Source organism: Sapajus apella, unplaced genomic scaffold, assembly GCF_009761245.1.
Source record: "Sapajus apella isolate SASKATOON/1434 unplaced genomic scaffold, GSC_monkey_1.0 scaffold95, whole genome shotgun sequence".
Classification (NCBI taxonomy): domain Eukaryota; kingdom Metazoa; phylum Chordata; class Mammalia; order Primates; family Cebidae; genus Sapajus; species Sapajus apella.
This window is the reverse complement of record NW_022437035.1, coordinates 7761454-7782951: the sequence shown is the minus strand read 5'-3', so window position 1 is coordinate 7782951 and position 21498 is coordinate 7761454. Positions and strand designations below refer to the sequence as shown.

The window sequence follows — 21498 nt, the reverse complement described above, 5'->3', positions numbered from 1 at the left end:
CCTGGCCTCAAGTAATCCTCCCACCTTGGCCTCCCAAAGTGCTGGGATCACAGGTGTGAGCCACCGTGCCTGGACAACTCTTTTTATCTTAAACCTCCAAATGACTTTTTCCTTCTATTCCATAATACCTAGCTAGATTCACTGTAACTATAAATAATATGAGACAGCAGAATGTACATTCTTCAAGTAAATACTGAACATTTACAAGATAGAGCCAACCTATTTGGGGCCACAAAACAAACTTTAACAAAATCAAAGGAACCGAAATGATATTAAGTCTTGTTCTCTAACCATAATGGAATAAACTAGAAATCCTTAATAGAAAGATATTGGGAAAATCCCAAATATTACAAAACTAAACACACTTCTAAATAATCTATGGGGCACAGAGGGGGTCTCAGGGAAAATCAGAAAACAAATTTTTTACTGAATGGAAACAGAAATATAACTTATTAAAATTTCTGTAATGTAGTTAGTGTTTAAGAGAACTTTATAGCAGTAAACGCCTCTACTAAAAATACAAAAAAAAAAAAAAATTAGCTGGGTGTGGTGGCAGGCACCTATAATTCCAGCTACTCGGGAGGCTGGTGCAGGAAAATCACTTGAACCTGGGAGGCAGAGGTTGCAGTGAATCGAGCTTGCACCACTCTGCACTCCATCCTGAGTGACAGAGAGAGACTCTATCTGAAAAAGAAAAAACGAAAAGCCTGGCTATGGTGGCTCGCGCCTGTAATCCCAGCACTTTGAGAGGCCAAGGCAGGCAGATCATGAGGTCAGAAGATCAAGATCATCCTGGGATAAACCTCTAGCCAGACTAAGCAAGAATAAAAGACCAAAGAAATAAATTACCAACGTCAAGGAATGAAAGGGGGCGACAGCTACAGAATCCGAAGAAATCAAATCATAATTATGAAATATTTGGCCAGGCATGGTGGCTCATGCCTATAATCCCAGTACTTTGGGAGGCCGAGGCAGTGAATCACCTGAGGTCAGGAGTTTGAGACCAGCCTGGCCAACATAGTGAAACCCTATCTTTACTAAAACTACAAAAATTAGCCAGGCATGGTGGCAGGCGCCTGTAATCCCAACTACTCGGGAGGCTAAAACAGGAGAATCACCTGAACTACAGGCACCCACCACCTCACCTGGCTAGGAGGCAGAAATTGCAGGGAAAAAATAAATGAGAGAGATTAATGAAGAGGCACTTATAACACTCTGGAAAAAAAGATGAGGATTACTCTCAGGCAGTAGCAATGCAAAGATGATTGCAACTGATGCTCAGAGGGCCATCTTAAAAGATTAGGTAACTGATGACACAAGGCTTGAGGAATGGATGCCATTACTAAGGAAAAGTCAAAGGAACAGCAGGTCTAAGTGGTAGGGGAGCTGACAGGTTGTACTTGTATATTGCAGAGTTTGAGGCATCTTTAGGACATTCTGCTGCGAATCCAGTCTGTGTTATCATTTTGAAACTCTATGTCTTTTTCCTTAGACTCTCCACATGGGTTTCTGGGTTCAATTCACAGAGAAACCAGACTCTAACCAGAGCTAAAGTGGCCACTTTAGTATCACTAAGGGACAACTTGGGAAAGCAGATAAAAAAAAAGAGCACTGCAGCCCTGCTCCAGACTCTCCAGGCAACTTGACACAGCAAGATAGACCGAAGCCCCAGGTGCCATGGGGGAGTCACAGCCAGCACACTGAGCCAGCAGGCCAGGAACAGCCAGTTCACACAAATTCTGATTAAATGAGCTTTAAGGGCTTAAACCATGCCATATTGAGAAAGCCAGAGACCCAATCCTAAGGTACCCACTCAGAGATCACACTTTCTGAAAAATTATGAAAGAGAATCAAACAAATCTTCCTTAGATCTAGAGTTATTCCAGGTCTAAGATTCTACTCTAAGATTATGAAAGAAAATCAAATAAATCTTCCTTAGACCTAGAGTTATTCTATCTCTAAGACAATGTGTTTGTCCTTCCTAAGACTTTCTGCAAAGTAAATGTGGGCATCTTCTTTAGACATGTACTTCTTTTTCTCACCATGAACTTCGGCTCTAATGAACTTGCTCCTCATCTCCTGCTGCTGACGCACGTAGGTCTTCCAGGTCTGGAACATCAGGTTGTACAGGTAATACCTGAGGAGTAAAAAGCAAATGGCATTTCTTTAAAACAAAACAACAAGCCAGGCGCAGTGGCTCATGTCTGTAATCCTAGCACTTTGGGAGGCCGAGGCAGGTGGATCACTCGAGGTCAGGAGTTCAAGACCAGCCTGGCCAATATGGTGAAACCCCACCTCTACTAAAAACGCAAGAATTAAGCCAGGCACAGTGGCTCACACCTGTAATCCCAGCACTTTGGGAGGCCAAGGTGAGCGGATCACGAGGTCAAAAGATTGAGACCATCCTGGCCAACACGGTGAAACCCCATCTCTACTAAAAATACAAAAATTAGCCAGGCGTGGTGGTGCGCACCTGTAGTCCCAGCTCCTTGGAAGGCTGACGCAAGAGAATCACTTGAACCTAGGAGGCGGAGGTTGCAGTGAGCCGAGATCACACCACTGCACTTCAGCCTGGCGACAGAGTGAGACTGCTTCTAAAAAACAAAAAAAAAAATTAGCTGGGTGCGGTGGCACACACCTGTAATCCCAGCTACTTGGGAGGCTGAGACAGGAGGGTCACTTGAACCCAGGAGGCGAAGGTTGCAGTAAGCCAAGATCATGTGTCACTGCACTCCAGCCTGGGCAACAGAGCAAGATGCTGTCTCAGAAAAACAGCAACAACCAAACAACAACAATAAAACAACTCCTAACCCAACACACCAAGTCTGTTCTATACTCAGAAGAAATTAACAGGGATGCTTCTGATTAGGAAAAAAAAAAAAAAAGAAAAAATGCAATCCGTATCTGTATCAAAGCTAAAATTTCATTTCCTACAATCACAATGAACTCTATTTTCCTCAAAGAAGAGTCATTCTCCATACCTTAAAGTGTCACTGACCAAGAAAAGGCTTGACTTTTCCAAGAATAAGTTAACTTTCATCATCCAAAAATCCATAATGTTTGGGCCAGGTGCAGTAGCTCACGCCTGTAATCTCAGCATTTTGGGAGGCCAAGGTGGGCGGATCAAATGGGGTTGGGAGTTCAAGACCAGCCTAGCCAACATGGTGAAATCCCGTCTCTACTAAAAATATAAAAATTAGCCAGGTGTGGTGGCATGTGCCTATATGATAGGCAAATTGCTTGGACCTGGGAAGTGGAGGTTGCAGCAAGCCGAGATTGCTCCACTGCACTCCAGCCTGGGTGACAGCAAGACTCTGTCTCAAATTAAAAAAGAAAGAAAAATCCATGATGCTTGGAATGACGGTCTTGTCTTTTTTTTTTTTTAGATAGGGTCTCACTCTGTCACCCAGGCTGGAGTGCAGTAATGTGAACACGGCTCAATGTAGCCTTGAGCCCTCCCTGGGCTCAGGTGCTCCTCCCACCTTGGCCTCTCAAGTAGATGGGACTACAGGTATCCACCATCTCACCTGGCTAATTTTTGTATTTTTTTGTAGAGAGGGGATTTTGCCATGTTGCCTAGGCTGGTCTCCAACTCCTGGGCTCAAGTGATCCTCTTGCCTCAGCCTCCCAAAGTGCTAGGATTACAGGTGTGAACAACCATGCCTGGCCAACAGTCACATCTTAATTATCTTAACTATCCACACTATAAAAAACATCACTTCTCAGCCAGGCGTGGTGGCTCACACTTGTAATCACAGCACTTTAGGAGGCCAAGGCTGGAGGATCAGGAGGTCAGAAGTTTGAGACCAGCCTTGCCAACATGGGAAACCCCATCTCTACTAAAAATCCAAAAAATTAGCTGGGCGTGGTGGCGTGCACCTGTAATCCCAGCTACTCTGGAGGCTGAGGCAGGAGAATCGCCTGAACCCAGGAAGCGGAGGTTGTAATAAGTGCAGATCACGCCATTGTACTACAGCCTGGGCAACAAAGCAAGACTCTGTCTCAAAAAAAAAAAAAAAAAATCACTTCTCTTTTGCACTACGTGGTCATTGACACCTTTTCCTTCTTGATACACACACCATACATCTTATGATCTTCATCTCTTCATAGTTTCCTTTTTTTTTTTGAGACGGAGTTTCACTCTTGTTACCCAGGCTGGAGTGCAATGGCGTGATCTCGGCTCACGGCAACCTCCGCCTCCTGGGTTCAGGCAATTCTCCTGCCTCAACCTCCCGAGTAGCTGGGATTACAGGCACACGCCACCATGCCCAGCTAATGTTTTGTATTTTTAGTAGAGACGGGGTTTCACCATGTTGACCAGGATGGTCTTGATCTCTTGACCTCGTGATCCACCTGCCTCGGCCTCCCAAAGTGCTGGGATTACAGGCTTGAGCCACCGCGCCCGGCCGTTTCCTTTTTTTTTTAATGTTCATTTTAAAAAACTTTTTTTTTTTTTTAGGACAGAGTCTCACTCTGTCACCCAGGCTGCAGTGCAGTGGCATGATCTTGGCCCACTACAACCTCTAACTCCTGAGTTCAAGGGATTCTCCTGCCTCAGCCTCATGAGTGGCTGGGACTATAGGCACACGCCACCATGCCCAGCTAATTCTTTTTTTTTTTTGGAGACAAAGTTTCACCCTGTCTCCCTGGCTAGAGTGCAGTGGTGCAATCTCAGCTCACTGCAACCTCCATCTTCAGATTCAAGCAATTCTCCTGTCTCAACTTCCCAAGTAGCTGGGACTACAGACGCATGCTGCCAAGCCTGGCAAATTTTTTTTGTATTTTAGTTGCGATGGGGGTCTCACCATGTTGCACAGGAATTTTGTATTTTTATCTTTTATTTGATTGATTGATTGAGACAGAGTCTCGCTCTTATTGCCCAAGCTGGAGTGCAATGGCATGATCTCAGCTCACTGCAACCTCCACCTGCCAGGTTCAAGTGATTTTCCTGCCTCAGCCTCCTGAATACCAAGGGTTACAGGCATGCACACCACCATACCCGGCTAATTTTGTATTTTTAGTAGAGACAGGGTTTCTCCATGTTTATCAGGCTGGTCTCAAACTCTCAACCTCAGGTGATCCACCCGCCTCAGCCTCCCAAAGTGCTGGGATTACAAGCACCAGCCACTGCACCTGGCTCAGGTGGCCAGACCTCAGGTGATCCACCTGCTATCTGCTTATCAGAAGAACTCAGCGTGTCTCTATTTTATCTGAAATAGCCATAAACAGAACTCTTGCTCCAAAGAACCTAGATAAAGACATAACTACAATAAGAGTGAATATCATTTTAAATATACGATCTACAAGAAATGACATTCAGGTTTTAAAAAAAAGGTCTGAAAATGTGTATTTAACAATTCTCAATTGTTACTTTCCCCTTCTCTTATCCCTGGGAATGTGAATGTCAAGGGGTTGAGTTTTTTTTTTCTTTCTTTTTTTTGAGACAGGGTCTAGCTGTGTTGCCCAGGCTGGAGTGTAGTGGCACAATCTCAGCACCACTACACCCCCCTAATTTTTTGTACTTTTTGGTAGAGATGGGATTACATCATGTTGCTGAGGCTGGTCTCAAACTCTTGTGCTTAAGTGATCTACCTGCTTTGGAATCCCAAAGTACTAGGATTACAGGCATGAGTCACTGCACCTGGCCTCTATTTTCTTAATGTTCTATTTTGGGCATATGTTTTCTCCCATAATCAATATAAATTAAAACAATTTATTACTTTAAAACAGGGTGAGGCATGGTGGCTCACACCTGTAATCCCAGCACTTTAGGAGGCCGAGGCGAGCAGACCACTTGAGATGAGGAGACCAGCCTGACCAACATGGAGAAACCACATGTCTACTAAAAATATAAAATTAGCCAGGCACGGTGGCACATGCCTGTAATCCCAGCTGCTTGGGAGGTTGAGGCAGGAGAACTGCTTGAACTCATGAGGCAGAGATTGCAGTGAGCCAAGATCACACCATTGCACTCCAGCCTCGGCAACAAGAGCAAAAGTCTGTCTCAAAAAAAAAAAAAAACCCAAAAACCCAATCGTTTCAGAATTAGGAATTATATAGAAGTGAGAATGGGTGGGAAAAACCCATTCAAACTATTAGCATAACCAACACATAAGCGATCCAAAGTTTACCCATTTTGACCATAAACATGCCAACAAGTAGTCATCTGATAATGTGCCTCAGTAAAATTGAAGGAGTGTAACATGAAATCTGACCTGTAGTGACAGTCAGCTCGAACACAGAGTTTCCACTCATGATGGAAAACCCACCACTCTTCTTTCCATTCTTCGAAGACCTTCCGCAGTAATTGCTGCTCATAGTAAAATCTGGGGGAATAAAAAAAAAAATCAGAGAATTATATACAATGACGTTGGAGCTGACGTCTATTCCCAAATCATAGTTTCACATTATTGTTGCCTTCTCATAAAAACATAAACACCAAGATAGATTAAAAATGGAAGCCAGGCATGGTGGCTCATGCCTGTAATCCCAACACTGAGAGGTCGCGAGGAGTTTGAGACCAGCCTGGGCAACAGAGCAAGACTCCATCTAGGGCTGAGTGCAGTGGCTTATGCCTGTAATCCCAGCACTTTGGGAGGCTGAGACAGGTGGATTGTTGGAGTTCAAGACCAGGCTGGGTGACAAGGTGAAACCCAATCTCTACAAAAAATTAAAAATTAGCCAGGCATAGTGGGGGCGTGCTATTGCAGTCCCAGCTACCTGGGAAGTTGAGGTGGGAGGATCACTTGAGCCCAGGAGGCAGAGGTTACAATTAACTGAGATCTTGCCACTGCACTTCAGCCTGGGCGACAGAGTGAGAACCTGTCTCAAATACATTAAAAAAAATAATAATAAGCCAGGTGCAGTCACTCATGCCTGTAATCCCAGCACTTTGGGAAACCAAGGTGGGTGGATTACCTGAGGTCAGGTGTTTGAGACCAGCCTGGCCAACATGGCGAAATCCCATCTCTACTAATAGAGAAGTCAGCCAGGTGTGATGGTAGGCATCTGTAATCCCAGCTACTTGGGAGGCCAAGGAAGGAGAATCGCCTGAACCCGGGAGGGAGAGGTTGCAGTGAGCCAAGATCGCACCACTGCACTCCAGCCCGGGTGACAGAGAAAGACTTCTGTCTCAAAAAAAATAAAAGTAAAAATAAAATAATAAAATTAAAAAAATAAGACTCCATCTCTACCAAAAAATTTAAAAATAAAGTTTATGATGATGTCTCACTATATTACCCAAGCTGGTCTCGAAATCTTGGGCTCAAGTGATCCTCCCACCTGAGCCTTCCAAAGTGCTGGTATTACAGACATAAGCCACTGTACTTAGCTCTACAAAAATTTTTTTTAATTAGCCAAGCATGGTGGCATGTACCTGTGGTCCCAGCTATTCTAGAGGCCTAGGTGGGAGGATCACTTGAGCCTCAGAGGTCAAGACCCTATCTCTTAAACAATCAAAAAAACATAAATTGGCTTTTTCAGATCAGAATCTCAGAACTACTTAAACTAGAAATGAGGTGAAAATTTTTCTAATATTGATTTTACCGATTAAAGATGTTAAAGTAAAATAAAAATCTGATTTTTTTCTCTTTTTTTTTTTTTTTGAGACGGAGTTTCGCTCTTGTTACCCAGGCTGGAGTGCAATGGCGCGATCTCGGCTCACTGCAACCTCCGCCTCCCGGGTTCAGGCAATTCTCCTGCCCCAGCCTCCTGAGTAGCTGGGATTACAGGCACGCGCCACCATGCCCAGCTAATTTTTTTGTCTTTTTAGTAGAGACGGGGTTTCATCATGTTGACCAGGATGGTCTCGATCTCTTGACCTCGTGATCCACCCGCCTCGGCCTCCCACAGTGCTGGGATTACAGGCTTGAGCCACCGCACCCGGCCCTGATAATTTTTTTTTGAGACAGAGTCTCCCTCTGTTGCCCGGGCTGAAATGCAGTGGTGCAGTCATGGTTCACTGCAGCCTTGACCTCCTAGGTTCAAGTGATCCTTCCACCTCAGCCTTCAAAGTAGCTGTGACTACAGACATGCTCCACTACTATGCCTGGCTAATTTTTTATTTTTTTGTAGAGACAGGATTTCATCATGTTACCCTAGCTAGTCTTGAACTCCTGGGCTCAGGTGATCCTCCTGCCTTGGTCTCCCAAAATCTCACTTTTCAAATACCATAAAGTGAATTGAAAATTACTATTTTTGTTTTCATTCACCAGAAAAATATTTTTATTACTAAAAAGTAGTAATGTCTTATTTACAAACATGTGAATTTAAAGTTATAAAATAAGTGAATGCCTAACAATATTCCTAGTACTTAACAGGAACATATAGGATATTAATTTAGCTGAAATCTGAAGAGGGGAATTGTAACAGCAGCAAAAGATGAGTAAGAGAAAGTAGTGAGGAAAAAGGTAATAAGGAACACAGAAGAGCAGTCACAGATGGTGTTGATTTCTTTTTTCTTTTTTGAGAGTCTTGCTCTGTCACCCACGCTGGAGTACAGTGACACAATCTCTGCTCACTGCAATCTCCGCCTCCTGGATTCAAGTTATTCTCGTGCCTCAGTCTCTCGAGTAGCTATGACTCCAGGAGCACATCACCCGGCCTAGCTAATTTTTGTATTTCAGTAGAGATGGGGTTTCACCATGTTGCCCAGGCTGGTCTTGAACTCCTGAGCTCAATCTGCCCACCTTAGCCTCCCAAAGTGCTGGGATTACAAGTGTGAGCCACCATGCTGGCCTATCAATCACTTTGAATTTCTTGTCATGATTCTGCAGGTTACTAACATGTCATTCCTCCAAACCCATTCACAGTTTTTTTTTCTTTGAGACGGAGTCTTGCTTTGCTCTAGGCACGAGTGCAGTGGCGCAATCTAGGCTCACCACAATCTCCACCTCCCAGGTTCAAGTGATTCTCCTGCCTCAGCCTCCCAAGTAGCTGGGATTACTGGTGTGTACCACCACACCCAGCTAATTTTTGCATTTTTTTTTATTTTTATTTTTTTTGAGACGGAGTTTCACTCATGTTACCCAGGCTGGAGTGCAATGGCGCGATCTCGGCTCACCGCAACCTCCGCCTCCTGGGTTCAGGCAATTCTCCTGCCTCAGCCTCCTGAGTAGCTGGGATTACAGGCACACACCACCATGCCCCGCTAATTTTTTGTATTTTTAGTAGAGACGGGGTTTCACCATGTTGACCAGGATGGTCTCGATCTCTTGACCTCGTGATCCACCCGCCTCGGCCTCCCAAAGTGCTGGGATTACAGGCTTGAGCCACCGCGCCCGGCCTTTTTTTTTTTTTTTTTTTTAAAGATGGGGTTTCACCATGTTGGTCAGGCTGGTCTCGAGCTCCCGACCTCAGGTGATCCGCCCGCCTTGGCCTCCAAAGTGCTTGGATTACAGGCGTGAGCCACCATGTCTGGCCCAATTTTTGTATTTTTAGTAGAGATGGGGTTTTACCATGTTGGCCAGGATGGTCTCAATCTCCTTACCTCATGATCTGCCCGCCTTGTCCTCCCTAAGTGCTGGGATTACAAGCATGAGCCATCCCGCCTGGTCCAAGCTATTCTCCTGCCTCTGTCTCGTGAGTAGCTGGGACTACAGGCAGCTAATTTTTGTACTTTTAGTAAAGAAGAGGTTTCACCGTGTTGGCCAGGCTGGTCTCGAACTCCTAAGCTCGGGTCCACTGGCCTCAGACTCCCAAAGTGCTGGGATTACAGGCACCCGACTCCATTTACAGTTTTTGAAAACTAGCTTACAAAGACACACATAAGGGAATTCATTTCACCATTGCTTACAATAGTAACAAGAGAGAGTGAAACATCACAATTACCCATCAAAAGAGGACAGGTTAACACAATTCCATCAATGCCATGCACTCATTTTCTACGAATAAAGCAGAGCTAAGGGTACTAAAGTGGATAGATGCTTCAGAAAGTGGCTAGGTGAAAAACTAAAGTCACTGCACTGCGTGGTATGTATAATATCTTTTTTAAAAAATTAGGCCAGGCACAGTGGCTCACGCCTATAATCCCAGCACTTTGAAAGGCCACGGTGGGCAAATCACTTGAGGTCAGGCGAGACCAGCCTGGCCAACACAGTGAAACCCCATCTCTACCAAAAATACAAAAATTAGTCAGGCGTGGTGGTGCGTGCCTACAGTCTCAGCTACTTGGGAGGCTGACACACGAAAATTGCTTGAACCCAAGAGGTGGAGGTTGCAATGAGCTGAGATCAGGCCAATGCACTTCAGCCTGGGTAACAGAAAAAGACTTCGTCTCAAAATAAATAAATAATTTTTAGAAATAGTATTTTATTTTTTTGAGACGGCGTTTCATTCTTGTCGCCCAGGCTGGAGTGCAATGGTGTGATCTCAGCTCACTGCAACCTCCGCTTCCCAGGTTCAAACGGTTCTCCTGCCTCAGCCTCCCTGGGATTACAGGTATACGCCACCAGGCCCAGCTAATTTTTTGTATCTTTAGTAGAGACAAGGTTTCATCATGTTGGCCAGGCTGGTCTTGAACTCCTGACGTCAGGTAATCCACCTGCCTAGGCCTTTCAAAGTGCTGGGATTACAGACATGGGCCACTGCATCTGGCCTATTTTTATGTATTTGCAGCACACTTATGTTGGAATACATCAAATATATATATATACACACAAATATATACACATTTGTGTACATATAAACAAGCATGTGTGTATACATACATAAATGATTATGTCATACATATTAAAAGCCTGGAAAGAGTTCCAGAATATCAAACTACTGCCAGTGGTTCTCTCTCAGGGAGGGATTATAGGAGACTAGCATTTCTTAAACTGTTCATTTCTGTAATATTTGAAAAATTTTTGAGATTTGTTCACAATTTTTTCTTTTTTGAAGATGGAGTTTTGCTCTTGTTGCCCAAGCTGGAGTGCAATGGTTCGATCTCAGCTCACCACAACCTCCATCTCCCACCTTCAAGCGATTCTCCTGCCTCAGTCTCCTAAGTAGCTGGGATTACAGGCATGCACCACCACACCCAGCTAATTTTTTGTATTTTTAGTAGAGACAGGGTTTCTCCATGTTGGTCAGTCTGGTCTCGAGTTCCTGACCTCAGATGATCTACCCACCTCAGCCTCACAAAGTGCTGGGATTACAAGTGTGAGCAACCACCCCGGCCTTTTTTTTTTTTTTTTTTTTAGGAGGGGGTCTTCCTCTTGCGCTTTCACCCAGGTTGGAGTGTAGTGACGTGATCTCAGCTCACTGCAACACACGCCTCCTGGGTTCAAGTAATTCTCGTGCCTCAGCCTCCTGAGTAGTTGGGATTACAGGTGCACACCACCACACACCTGGCTAATTTTTGTATTTTCATTAGAGACGAGCTTTCACCATGTTGGCCAGGCTGGTCTCAAACTCCTGAGCTTGTGATCCACCTGCCTCAGCCTCCCAAAGTGCTGGGATTACAGACTTGAGCCACCATGGCTGGCAATTCTAAAAAACTGTAATAATAAGGAGCCATTTGCACATGGTAAAATGAACATATCCATTTACCTCCTTCTATTCCCCACACTGCATTAAATAACAGCAAATGTATTAAAAAAGTATAAGTCTATAAAGACCAAGAAAATAGGAGAAAGGGTGACAGACAAGAGCTGTCAATAAATTTTAGTCCATTTTAGGCAATACAGTGGCAGATGAATTACCAGATAGAGAAAGGAAAGAACTAAGTGTCCTGTTGTTGAGGGGGAAGGGAGACAAGAAGCACCTAGCTGGTGGCACAGCCCCAGGAAGGGATAGTGATGAGAAGCATCAGGAGACAAGAAGATGTGGACTGAGATGAAAACACAGGATTATTTGCAAGCCTATGTGTCAGAAGTGGTTAGGCCCCTGGATCTCATTATTCACTCAAGCAGAGACTCAGGTTTATCTCTGGAGAGGCGAACCAGAGAAGCATTGGACTCCAGAATACTAGGCAAAGCTTTGGAGATGGTCCCAGACCAAAAGTCTATATACTGAACAATAAGACCCATTATTCCTGTCCCTGCTTGCAGCCAAGCCTTCGGTGCAGTGGTTCATGCCTATAATCCCAGCACTTTGGGAAGCTGAGGCGGGGGATCACTTGAGGCCAATTTAAGACCAGCCTGGCCAACATGGAGAGACCCCCAGCTCTCCTAAAAATACAAAAACTAGCCAGGTGTGATGGTGCATGCCTATGGTCTCAGCTACTTGGGAGGCTGAGGCAGGACAATCGCTTGAACCTGAGAGGGAGAGGTTGCAGTGAGCTGATATTAAGCCACTGCACTCCAGCCTGGGTGACTGACAGAATAAGACTCTGTTTAAACAAAAAACAACAACAAAAAAGGCCAGGCATGGTGGCTCATGCCTGTAATCCCAGCAAGTCAAGGCAGGCAGATCACGAGGTCAGGGGTTCGAGACCAGCCTGACTAACATGGTGAAACCTCGTCTCCACTAAAAATACAAAAATTAGCCAGGCGTAGTAACGTGCGCCTGTAATCCCAGCTACTCGGGAGGCTGAAGCAGGAGAATTGCTTGAACCCAGGAGGTGGAGGTTGCAGTGAGCTGAGATCACACCACTGCACTCTAGCCTGGGCAACAGAGGGAGACTCAATCTCAAAAAAAAAAAAAAAAAAAAAAAAAAAAAAAAATAAAATCGTAGGCCAGGCACGGTGGTTCATGTCTGTAATCCCAGAACTTTGGGAGGCTGAGGTGGGCATATCATGAGGTAAGGAGTTCGAGACCAGCCTGGCCAAGATAGTGAAAACCCATCTCTACTAATAATACAAAAATCAGCCAGGCATGGTGGGGGGCACCTGTAATCCCAGCTACTCAAGAGGCTGAGGCAGGAGAATTACTTGAACCCACGAGGTGGAGGTTGTGGTGAGTCAATCACGCTACTGCACTCCAGCCTGGGTGACAGAGCAAGACTCTGTCTCAAAAAAAACAACAAAAAAAATTACCACCTTCATCTCAATCCCAACCCACTTCAGGATTTGGAGGCTACCTCTTTTGTCTGGGGAAAACTGATCAACCAAAGAGGAAAGGCCTTCAGAGAGGCATACAGCTAGGTTCCCTGGTGAAATCTGCCCCAAAAGCCTACACTGAAGCCTTCAAGTTATAAGTCCCCATGCTTACATATAAAAGCTTCTAAAATTAGTTTTTTAGGGCCTTACTCTTTAATATGAACAGACAATAAAGACTCTCTTGACATTTGAGGAAAGGCTCCAAATGACACAGCGAACAAAAACACAAAGAAAAAAGAGTCTCAGAAGAAATATAGTGCAAGCAGATAAAAATCTTAAACCACATTATCCTAAAAAATTTTTGAGCCTTCAGGATGCTAAGGGAACATGCAGAGAACAAAAAGAAGTTCTTGAAAATTAAAAATATGACAGCAGAAATGAAAAAAAATCAATAGGTAACACAAAAAGGTGATGGTCTTGTAGCCACAGTAAGGACTCTGGGCTTTTACTGAAAATCAGCAGGAAGCCACTGGAGGTTTGACAGAATGATGTGACTTGATTTACTCAGACTACCTACTGAGAAGATACTGACTAGGGGCAAGACAGGAAGCAGGAGACCAATGAGGAGTTACTGGAGTCACTCGGAGGAAAGATGCTGATGGCTTGGACTAGGTGGTAGCTACCGGAAGCCTGAAAAGTGACTGGATTCTGAATGCATTTTGAAGGCTGAAGCAACACGATTTTGGCATTTTAAAATCGGGTGTGAAAGAAAAAGAGGAGTGAAGAATGACTTCACCGTTTCTGACCTGAGCACTTGGAAGGATGGAGTTTCCACTAACTGGGAGGGGGAAGACACAGCAGAGAGGTTTGTAGGGAAGATGATGATTTCAGTTTTGGATATATTATGGTATGACACCCAGTGGAGTTGTCACATATGTAGAAGTCCAGAGTTTTGAGGCAGAGGTCGTGGCTGGGCATACACATCTGAGAATCACTGTGAGACTGGATGAGCCTGCCTCGGTTGTAAGGCAGCTAAAGAAGCAGTACAAAGACTAGGTGTTGGGGTATTTAGATGAGGAAGAATCAACAAAGAAGAGTTAGAAGGGGCAAAGAGGTAGGAGAAAAACCACAAGAGGATGGTAAGTTAGAAGCTGGGAGACGAAAGGGATTCTAGAAGAAGGAGGAAATGATGGACTCTCTAAAGCCACCTGATAGGTCAAGTTAAAAAAAAGTTTAGAAATTCAACACTGATTTTAGCAAATTTAGTGACTTTAACAAAAACAAGAGAAATTCATCATTGGAAACACAGTAGAGGCTGCAGCAGTCAGGGGCATTTCTGAAGGTAGCGTCTTTGATGCCGAGGTGCTACCCAAGCCATATACAAAGCTACCTTAATGTGTGAATTGTGCCATTCACAGCAAGGTAGTTAGAAATCAATCTCATGAAGCCATTAGAACTGAATACCCACACCCCAATTTTGACCTGCAGGCATTGCCCCATGACTCTCGCCCATGTAAGAAGCTGAGTCCTTAAGGACTGAAGAAAAACTATTCTCTGGAGAAAAATAAAATGGATATTGTACTTAAAAAAAAAAAAAGAATGTTGCTGGGTGCGCTGGCTAACGCCTGTAATCCCAGCACTTTGGGAGGCCAAGGCGTGTGGATCTCCTGAGGTCGGGAGTTCGAAACCAAACTGACCAACTCCATCTCTACTAAAAATACAAAAATTACCCGGGCATGGTGATACATGCCTGCAGTCCCAGCTACTTGGGAGACTGAGGCAGGAGAATCGCTTGAACCTGGGAAGCAGAGGTTGCAGTGAGCTGAGATCGTGCCACTGTACTCCTGCCCAGGTAACATGGAGTCTTTAAAAAAAAAAAAGATGAAGAAGAAAAAAAGGAATGCACTCAGTAGTATTGTTTGTAATTCTAAAAAGCAAGTAAACAGATAAACTGTGCCTTGTTTATACAATGACATAATATACACAGTTAATAAATCGCTGTATATCCACATGGAAAGGACCAGGCATGGCGGATCACTTCTGTAATCCCAGCACTTTAAGAAATCAAGATGGGAGGACTGCTTGAGGTCAGTAGTTCGAGTATAGCCTGGGCCTCAGAGAACGACTCTGTCTCTATTTTTAAAAAGAAGAAGAAAGAAATCAGATGGCTAGCTCTCCTTGCCACGGTGTGCCAGAGCAGAGTACCAACGAGTCTGAAGTGGAGGTAATCAAGGCAGGACAAGTGTTTGGAAAGTTTCTTCCACTCTTTGACTGAGTATTGGTTGAAAGGAGTGCTGCTAAAACTGTAACCAAAGGAGGCATAATGTTTCCAGAAAAATTCAAGGAAAAGTAGTCTAAGCAACAGTAGTTGCTGTTGGATCGTGTTCTAAAGGAAAGAGTGGAGAGATTCAACCAGTTAGCGTGAAAGTTGGAGATAAAGTTTTTCTCCTAGGATACGGAGGCACCAAAGTAGTTCTAGATGACAAGGATTATTTCCTATTTAGAGATGGTGACAATTAGAAAACGAGTTTTCAAAGACAAGAAGAAAAGAAAAAATAAAAAAATAAAAAAAAGAGATGGTGACATTCTTGGAAAGTATGTAGACTGAAATAAGTCACTATTGAAATGGCATCAATGTGAAGCTGCCCATTCCAATGAAATTCTCAAATCTTGCAGGGCACGGTGGCTCAAGCCTGTAATCCCAGCACTTTGGGAGGCCGAGGCGGGTGGATCATGAGGTCAAGAGATCGAGACCATCCTGGTCAACATGGTGAAACCCCTTCTCTACTAAAGATACAAAACATTGGCTGGGCATGGTGGCGCGTGCCTGTAATCCCATCTACTCCGGAGGTTGAGGCAGGAGAATTGCCTGAACCCAGGAGGTGGAGATTTCAGTGAGCCAAGATTGTGCCACTGCACTCCAGCCTGGGTAACAAGAGCCAAACTCCATCTCAAAAAGAAGAAATTCTCAAATCTTTCATCATGTAAATAATTTCCATATCTCTCTTTTATAATAAATAACTAAAAAAAAAAAAAAAAAAGAAAGAAATCACATGGCTAAACCTCAAAAATATACTGTTGCAATAAAAACCCAAGTTGCAAAGTACAGTATGACACCATTCATAAATGTTCTAACTACACAAAGCCATACCATTTACTTATTTATTTATTTTTGAGACATGCTCTTGCTCTGTTGCCCAAGCTGGAGTGCAGTGGCATGATCAATGGCTTACTGCACTCCAACCTCCCAGGCTCAAGTGATCCTCCAACCTAAGCCTCCCACATAGCTGGGACTACAGGCATGCACCACCACGTCTGGCTAATTTTTTTTTCTTTGGAGAGATGGGTCTCACTATGTTGCGTAGTCTGGTCTTGAACTCCTAGGCTCAAGTGATCCTCTTACCTTGGCTCACGCCTGTAATACCAGCACTTTAAGCCAAGGTGGGAGTATTGCTTGAGGCCAGGAGTTTGAGAACACCCTGGGCAACAGATAAAGATTCTGTCTCTATTCTAAAAAAAGAAGAAATAAATCACATGACTAGCTCTCCTTGTGCACTACACCACAGCAGGGTATGAGTCTGCTCATAGTGCTGGTATTCAGGCATAAGCCACCTCCTGCCTCTTTTTAAGTGATGGGATCTCATTACATTTCCCAGGCTAGCCTCAAACTCTTGGCCTCAAATAATTTTCCTGCCACAGCCTCCCAAGTAGACAGGACTACAGGAGTACACCACACATTTATTCTTTATGATCACATGCACATATTTTTACAGGAAAAAGAACATCATACCAGAATCAAAAGAGTGAGAACAATCACAGGAGAACAGTCATACTAGAATCAAAAGAGTGGCTATCTCTAAGGAGGAGAGGCAGTAGGAGTGAGCGGGGGAGGGTATAGCTTTAGCATTGTCCATTAAATTTCACGAGCTGAGATCATGCACCTGGCTACCACTAAAGAGCAAAGAAATGAAAAACAGCATAATGCAAATGTTTTAAAGCAGTGTAGCAGTGTTAGCAGTCACAGGCTAACACAACACCCACTGCCAAGCCCTTTTTCTTATCAGTATCCACTAGAGAGGCCAGAAAGATTTCTTTCCCAACCTCCTCTGTAGCTAAAGGTTGCCAGTGACAAAGCTCGGGCCAATGAGGCAGAAGCAGAATTCAGTGGGGGAAACTCTAGGGCAGTTTTCTTTCTTGATAAAGAAATAGATCAAACTGACACCACCCTTACCCCCTCCTTCCTGTGTAAAGCTAGAATAGTCATCTTGCAACTACAAAGTGTTACCTATGAGGACAAAGGGCCAAAGTGCTAAGGATGCTGAACTAGAAAGGTACTAGAAGGCTGAGTCCGAAATGACGTCACTGAACAGCTAAAGCAATAACAGTAGCTGCCAACCTCTAGATAGCTTATAAAAAAAAAGAAATGTAAATCCCCTCATGCCTGTAATCCTAGCACTTCGGGAGGCTGAGCACGGAGGATCACTTGAGTGCAGGAGTTCAAGACCAGCCTGGGAAACAGTGAGACCCTGTCTCTAAAAATAAAAAAGTTAAATACTAAAAAAAAAAAAAAAGAAAAAGAAAAAGAAAAAGAAAATCTCAATGTGTTTCAGCCATTGTCAGACTTTCTCTTAGAGTCTATGTATTTCTAACATACAGTCAGCATTTCCCAAGGAGTTGGAATATAAGCAGGCATTATTTGAAAAGAGGTTCTGGCTCAAATATGGGTCAAATATAGATAAATAAAATTGCGCAAAAATAAATTTTAGGTGGTCGGGCACAGTGGCTCATGCCTATAATCCCAGCACTTAGGGAGGCGGAGATGGGCAGATCATGAGGTCAGGAGATAAAGACCATCCAGGCCAACACGGTGAAACCCCTTCTCTACTAAAAATACAAAAATCAGCCAGGTATGGTGGCATGCACCTGTAGTCCAGAAGGTGGAGGTTGCAATGAGCCAAAATCGCATCACTGCACTCCCTCCAGCCTCGGGACACAGCAAGACTCTGTCTCCAAAAATAAAAAAGGATTTTTTAGGGCCAGTCACGGTGGCTCACGCCTGTAATCCCAGCACTTTGGGAGGCCAAGGCAGGTGGATCAGCTGAGGTCAGGAGTTCGAGACCAGCCTGGCCAACATGGTGAAACCCCATCTCTACAAAAATACAAAAATTAGCTGTGCATGGAGGCTCCCACCTGTAATCTCAGCTACTTGGGAGGCTGAGGCAGGGGAATCGCTTGAATCCAGGAGGCAGAGGTTGCAGTGAGCTAAGATTGTGCCACTGCACTGCAGCCTGAGTGACAGAGCAAGACTGTCTCAAAAAATAAAATGAGAATAATAATGCTTTGTAGACTTAAAAATATACACAAAGAAAGGGAGATAGGTAGAGCTAAACTCCTCGAAAGACCCTGTCTTGTTTAGGAAGAGAGTAAGGGACCAATTAACATTAGATTCTGTTAAGTTACACACACACATTCATCTTTGTAACTTATCAGAGCAGTCAGTAAAGGAAGAGTAAAAGAATATAACTTCTAAGCTAACAGTGAAGAAGTCAATAGAATACGCAACTGAATTAAACAAAAAAGAGAGAATTCTGATAATAGCAAATTAGGCAATTTAAATCAATTCTCCCAATGAACAACAAAAAAAAGCCGACCAAAAAAATTTATTTAAGGCACTAAAGAGCTACCAAGGCAGTGAAGGATGACTCGCCCAAGATCCAGGAGAAGGTAAAATAGAGGTGAACAATGCCTAGCACTGCAGCAGGGACGGGCTGCAGCTGAAAACCAGGGGTAAGGTGATCACATCTGCTGCCCTGCATGCTTTGGTCCCTTGCTCTATTCTTTTTTACCTTTTTTTTTGAAGCTGAACAGACTTTCTTTCTGTTGCCCAGGCTACAGTGCAATGGGGCGATCTCGGCTCACTGCAACCTCTGCCTACCGGGTTCAAGAAATTCTCCTGCTTCAGGCTCCTAAGTAGCTGGGATTACAGGCACCTGCCACCATGCCCGCCTAATTTTTTTTGTATTTTCAGTAGAGACAAAGTTTCACTATGTTGGCCAGGTTGGTTTCGAACTCCTGACCTCAAGTGATCCACGCCTGCCTCATCCTCCCAAAGTGCTAGGAGTACAGGCATGAGCCACCACACCAAGTCTGAACACTAAAACTTAACCTTCACTGGCTACTTTATAGATAACACTCATAGGTCACCACGGCAATGGTCACTTCAGTTATTTTTCAGGAACGTGGGCTAACTCCTGTCCCGTTAAAAGTGGTGGAGACCACTCGCCCTTCAATTAGGCCTGTGAAGGTGCCCAAAAGGATCTTTTGATGCCTGAGGGCCAAAAATTCCACCCTCTGATCATGTTAATGCCTCTATTTTCTGTATATGTGTCCTATGAAATGCCATAAACCCTGACTACACTTGTGCACAACAAATGCGACTTTATTTTCTCCACTGCCAATCACCTTTCCCCACACCTTAAACCACCCCACTTCCCTAACTCACAAATATCCCTCAGGCTTATCTTTTAGGAGGCAGATTTGAGACCTGTTCTCCCACCTCCTCCTTCAGTGGCCTTGCAAATAAGTCTCTTCTCTTTTGCAAAACCTGTGTGTTACGGTGATTGATTTAGCACGCATAGGCAGAATGGACCTAGATCTGGGTGGTAACATACCCACATCAGGAGCTTCACTGTAAAGATACAAAAAGAAGAGATAGAACAGCAGGGCCCCTCACCAAGTATACAAAGAAAAGATTTCAGACAACAAACACAGACCAAGTTTGCTTGAGAGACATTGAATGGAGTCAGACTATCAGAAAACTGAAACAGGAAAGATTATAGTATGGTAAAGAAAAGGGGAAGACGGGAGCAGGAGGGAACCCAGGATACTTCAGTTTTTAGGAAGCGCTTACATTCTCAAAGGCTGCCAATTCTCTTTTTGAAACATACCTTGCGCTGGCCGCTTCTCTCTAGTCCCCCTGCCTCCTGCACAGGGTCCCTGACTCTTGTGACTCTCTCCTGTAGTCCACTCTCAGCACTGCAGCTATAGCAATTATAACCCAAAACCACAGCAATGGACAGCATTGGTTAAACAAAATGAAGCTATGACAGAGGGATTTGCTCCTCACTAAAATTTCACTTCCTTTGCCAAAGGCAATTTTTTTCCCCCAGGTTCTGCACTAGATCAAGTCAATTTGTCAGTCTCAGCTCTCTCAGTCCCGCGAAAGAGCTCAATTACTTCTCTTGGGCAAACACTTTTCCCAGAGAGATCTTATCTATCCAGTTTACTTAAGTATGATTCTCTCTTTTTTTTTTTTTTTTTTTTTTTTGAGATGGAGTCTTACTCTGTTGCCCAGGCTGGAGTGCAATGGCACGATCTCAGCTGACCTCGACCTCTACCTCCAGGGTTCAAGTGGTTCTCCTTCCTCAGCCTCCCAAGTAGCTGGTATTACAGGGGTATGCCACCACGCTCAGCTAATTTTTGTAGAGATGAGGTTTCACCATTTTGGACAGGCTGGTCTCGAACTCATAACTTCAGGTGATCTGCCTGCCTCGGCCTCCCAAAGTGCTGGGTTTACAGGCATAAGCCACCAAGCCCTGCCTGATTCTTTCATTTGGTCACATGCTTGTTATTTGTTTTTCTTTTTCTTTGAAACTGAAGGCCACAGTAGCTAAAGGCCATAACATTAAACACTAAAACTTAACCTTCGTTAGCTACTTTGTAGATAACATTCACAGCTCACCATGAATGCAGCTGCAGTCAACTAACAGGTATGAAGTTACCACTATATTACATGGTTATATTAGGGACTGTTTCTGCCTACTGCAGGCTGGGGAGGAACACGGGAGAAATGTAACAGCACAAGTCATAATAAACTTTATGTATAGGCTTAATACAAAAGAAAACCCTAGAATGAACTCAGCAGAAATATGTTGTTCTGAGCTAATACTACCTGGCTTTAGAGGGAGACACTCTTCCAAAAGTCATTCGAATCCATAAATATAAGAACTTTCTGGCAACGCATCTGAAAGATGGAAAAAAAGGATATACATATTTTAAAATTCCATTGGGCTTACATCATCACTTTTCTGGAAAGGAAAGGAAGGCTTTAAGGTCTCAGGCAGAGGGACGTTAGTATGAGTCAAAAGGTGGTATCATAGCTAATCTTGCATCGAACAGGGCATAGGATGGGCAGATTTATGAAGCTAAAATCAAGCAGATTTTTTTAAAAATGTATTTTCAATGCAAATTGTCAATGAAGAGATAAAAACTTCAAAACTGAGGTGCAGGAAGTACATCAAATTCTTTTGTTCATATTATTATTCCTGCCTATAATGCTTGGCAAATGCCCACTAATCCTGAACCGTCTCCAGTGTAAACAGAGTAGCAGCTGTGTACTCTCAGCCCTCTGTTCAAACCCCTCTTGTAATGCTATGACACCATACCACAGTGATCAGCTCACAGGGTGTCTGTCATTCCCTCTGCACTGTGCGACCCTGAAAGCAGAAACTGGTGCTTTGTGGTACCTCTAGTATCT

The 21498-nt window shown here is 44.0% G+C and overlaps 1 protein-coding gene across 1 annotated transcript in view; it reads right to left on the bottom strand.

Moving 5' to 3' along the window:
* The window catches only part of SFI1 (SFI1 centrin binding protein), a 100194-nt gene that overhangs the window by 61316 nt on the left and 17380 nt on the right, over positions 1 to 21498 (bottom strand). The window contains 3 exon segments of the mRNA XM_032256566.1: positions 2043 to 2137; positions 6216 to 6326; positions 20914 to 20985. Of these exon segments, the coding sequence (XP_032112457.1) occupies positions 2043 to 2137; positions 6216 to 6326; positions 20914 to 20985 (278 nt within the window).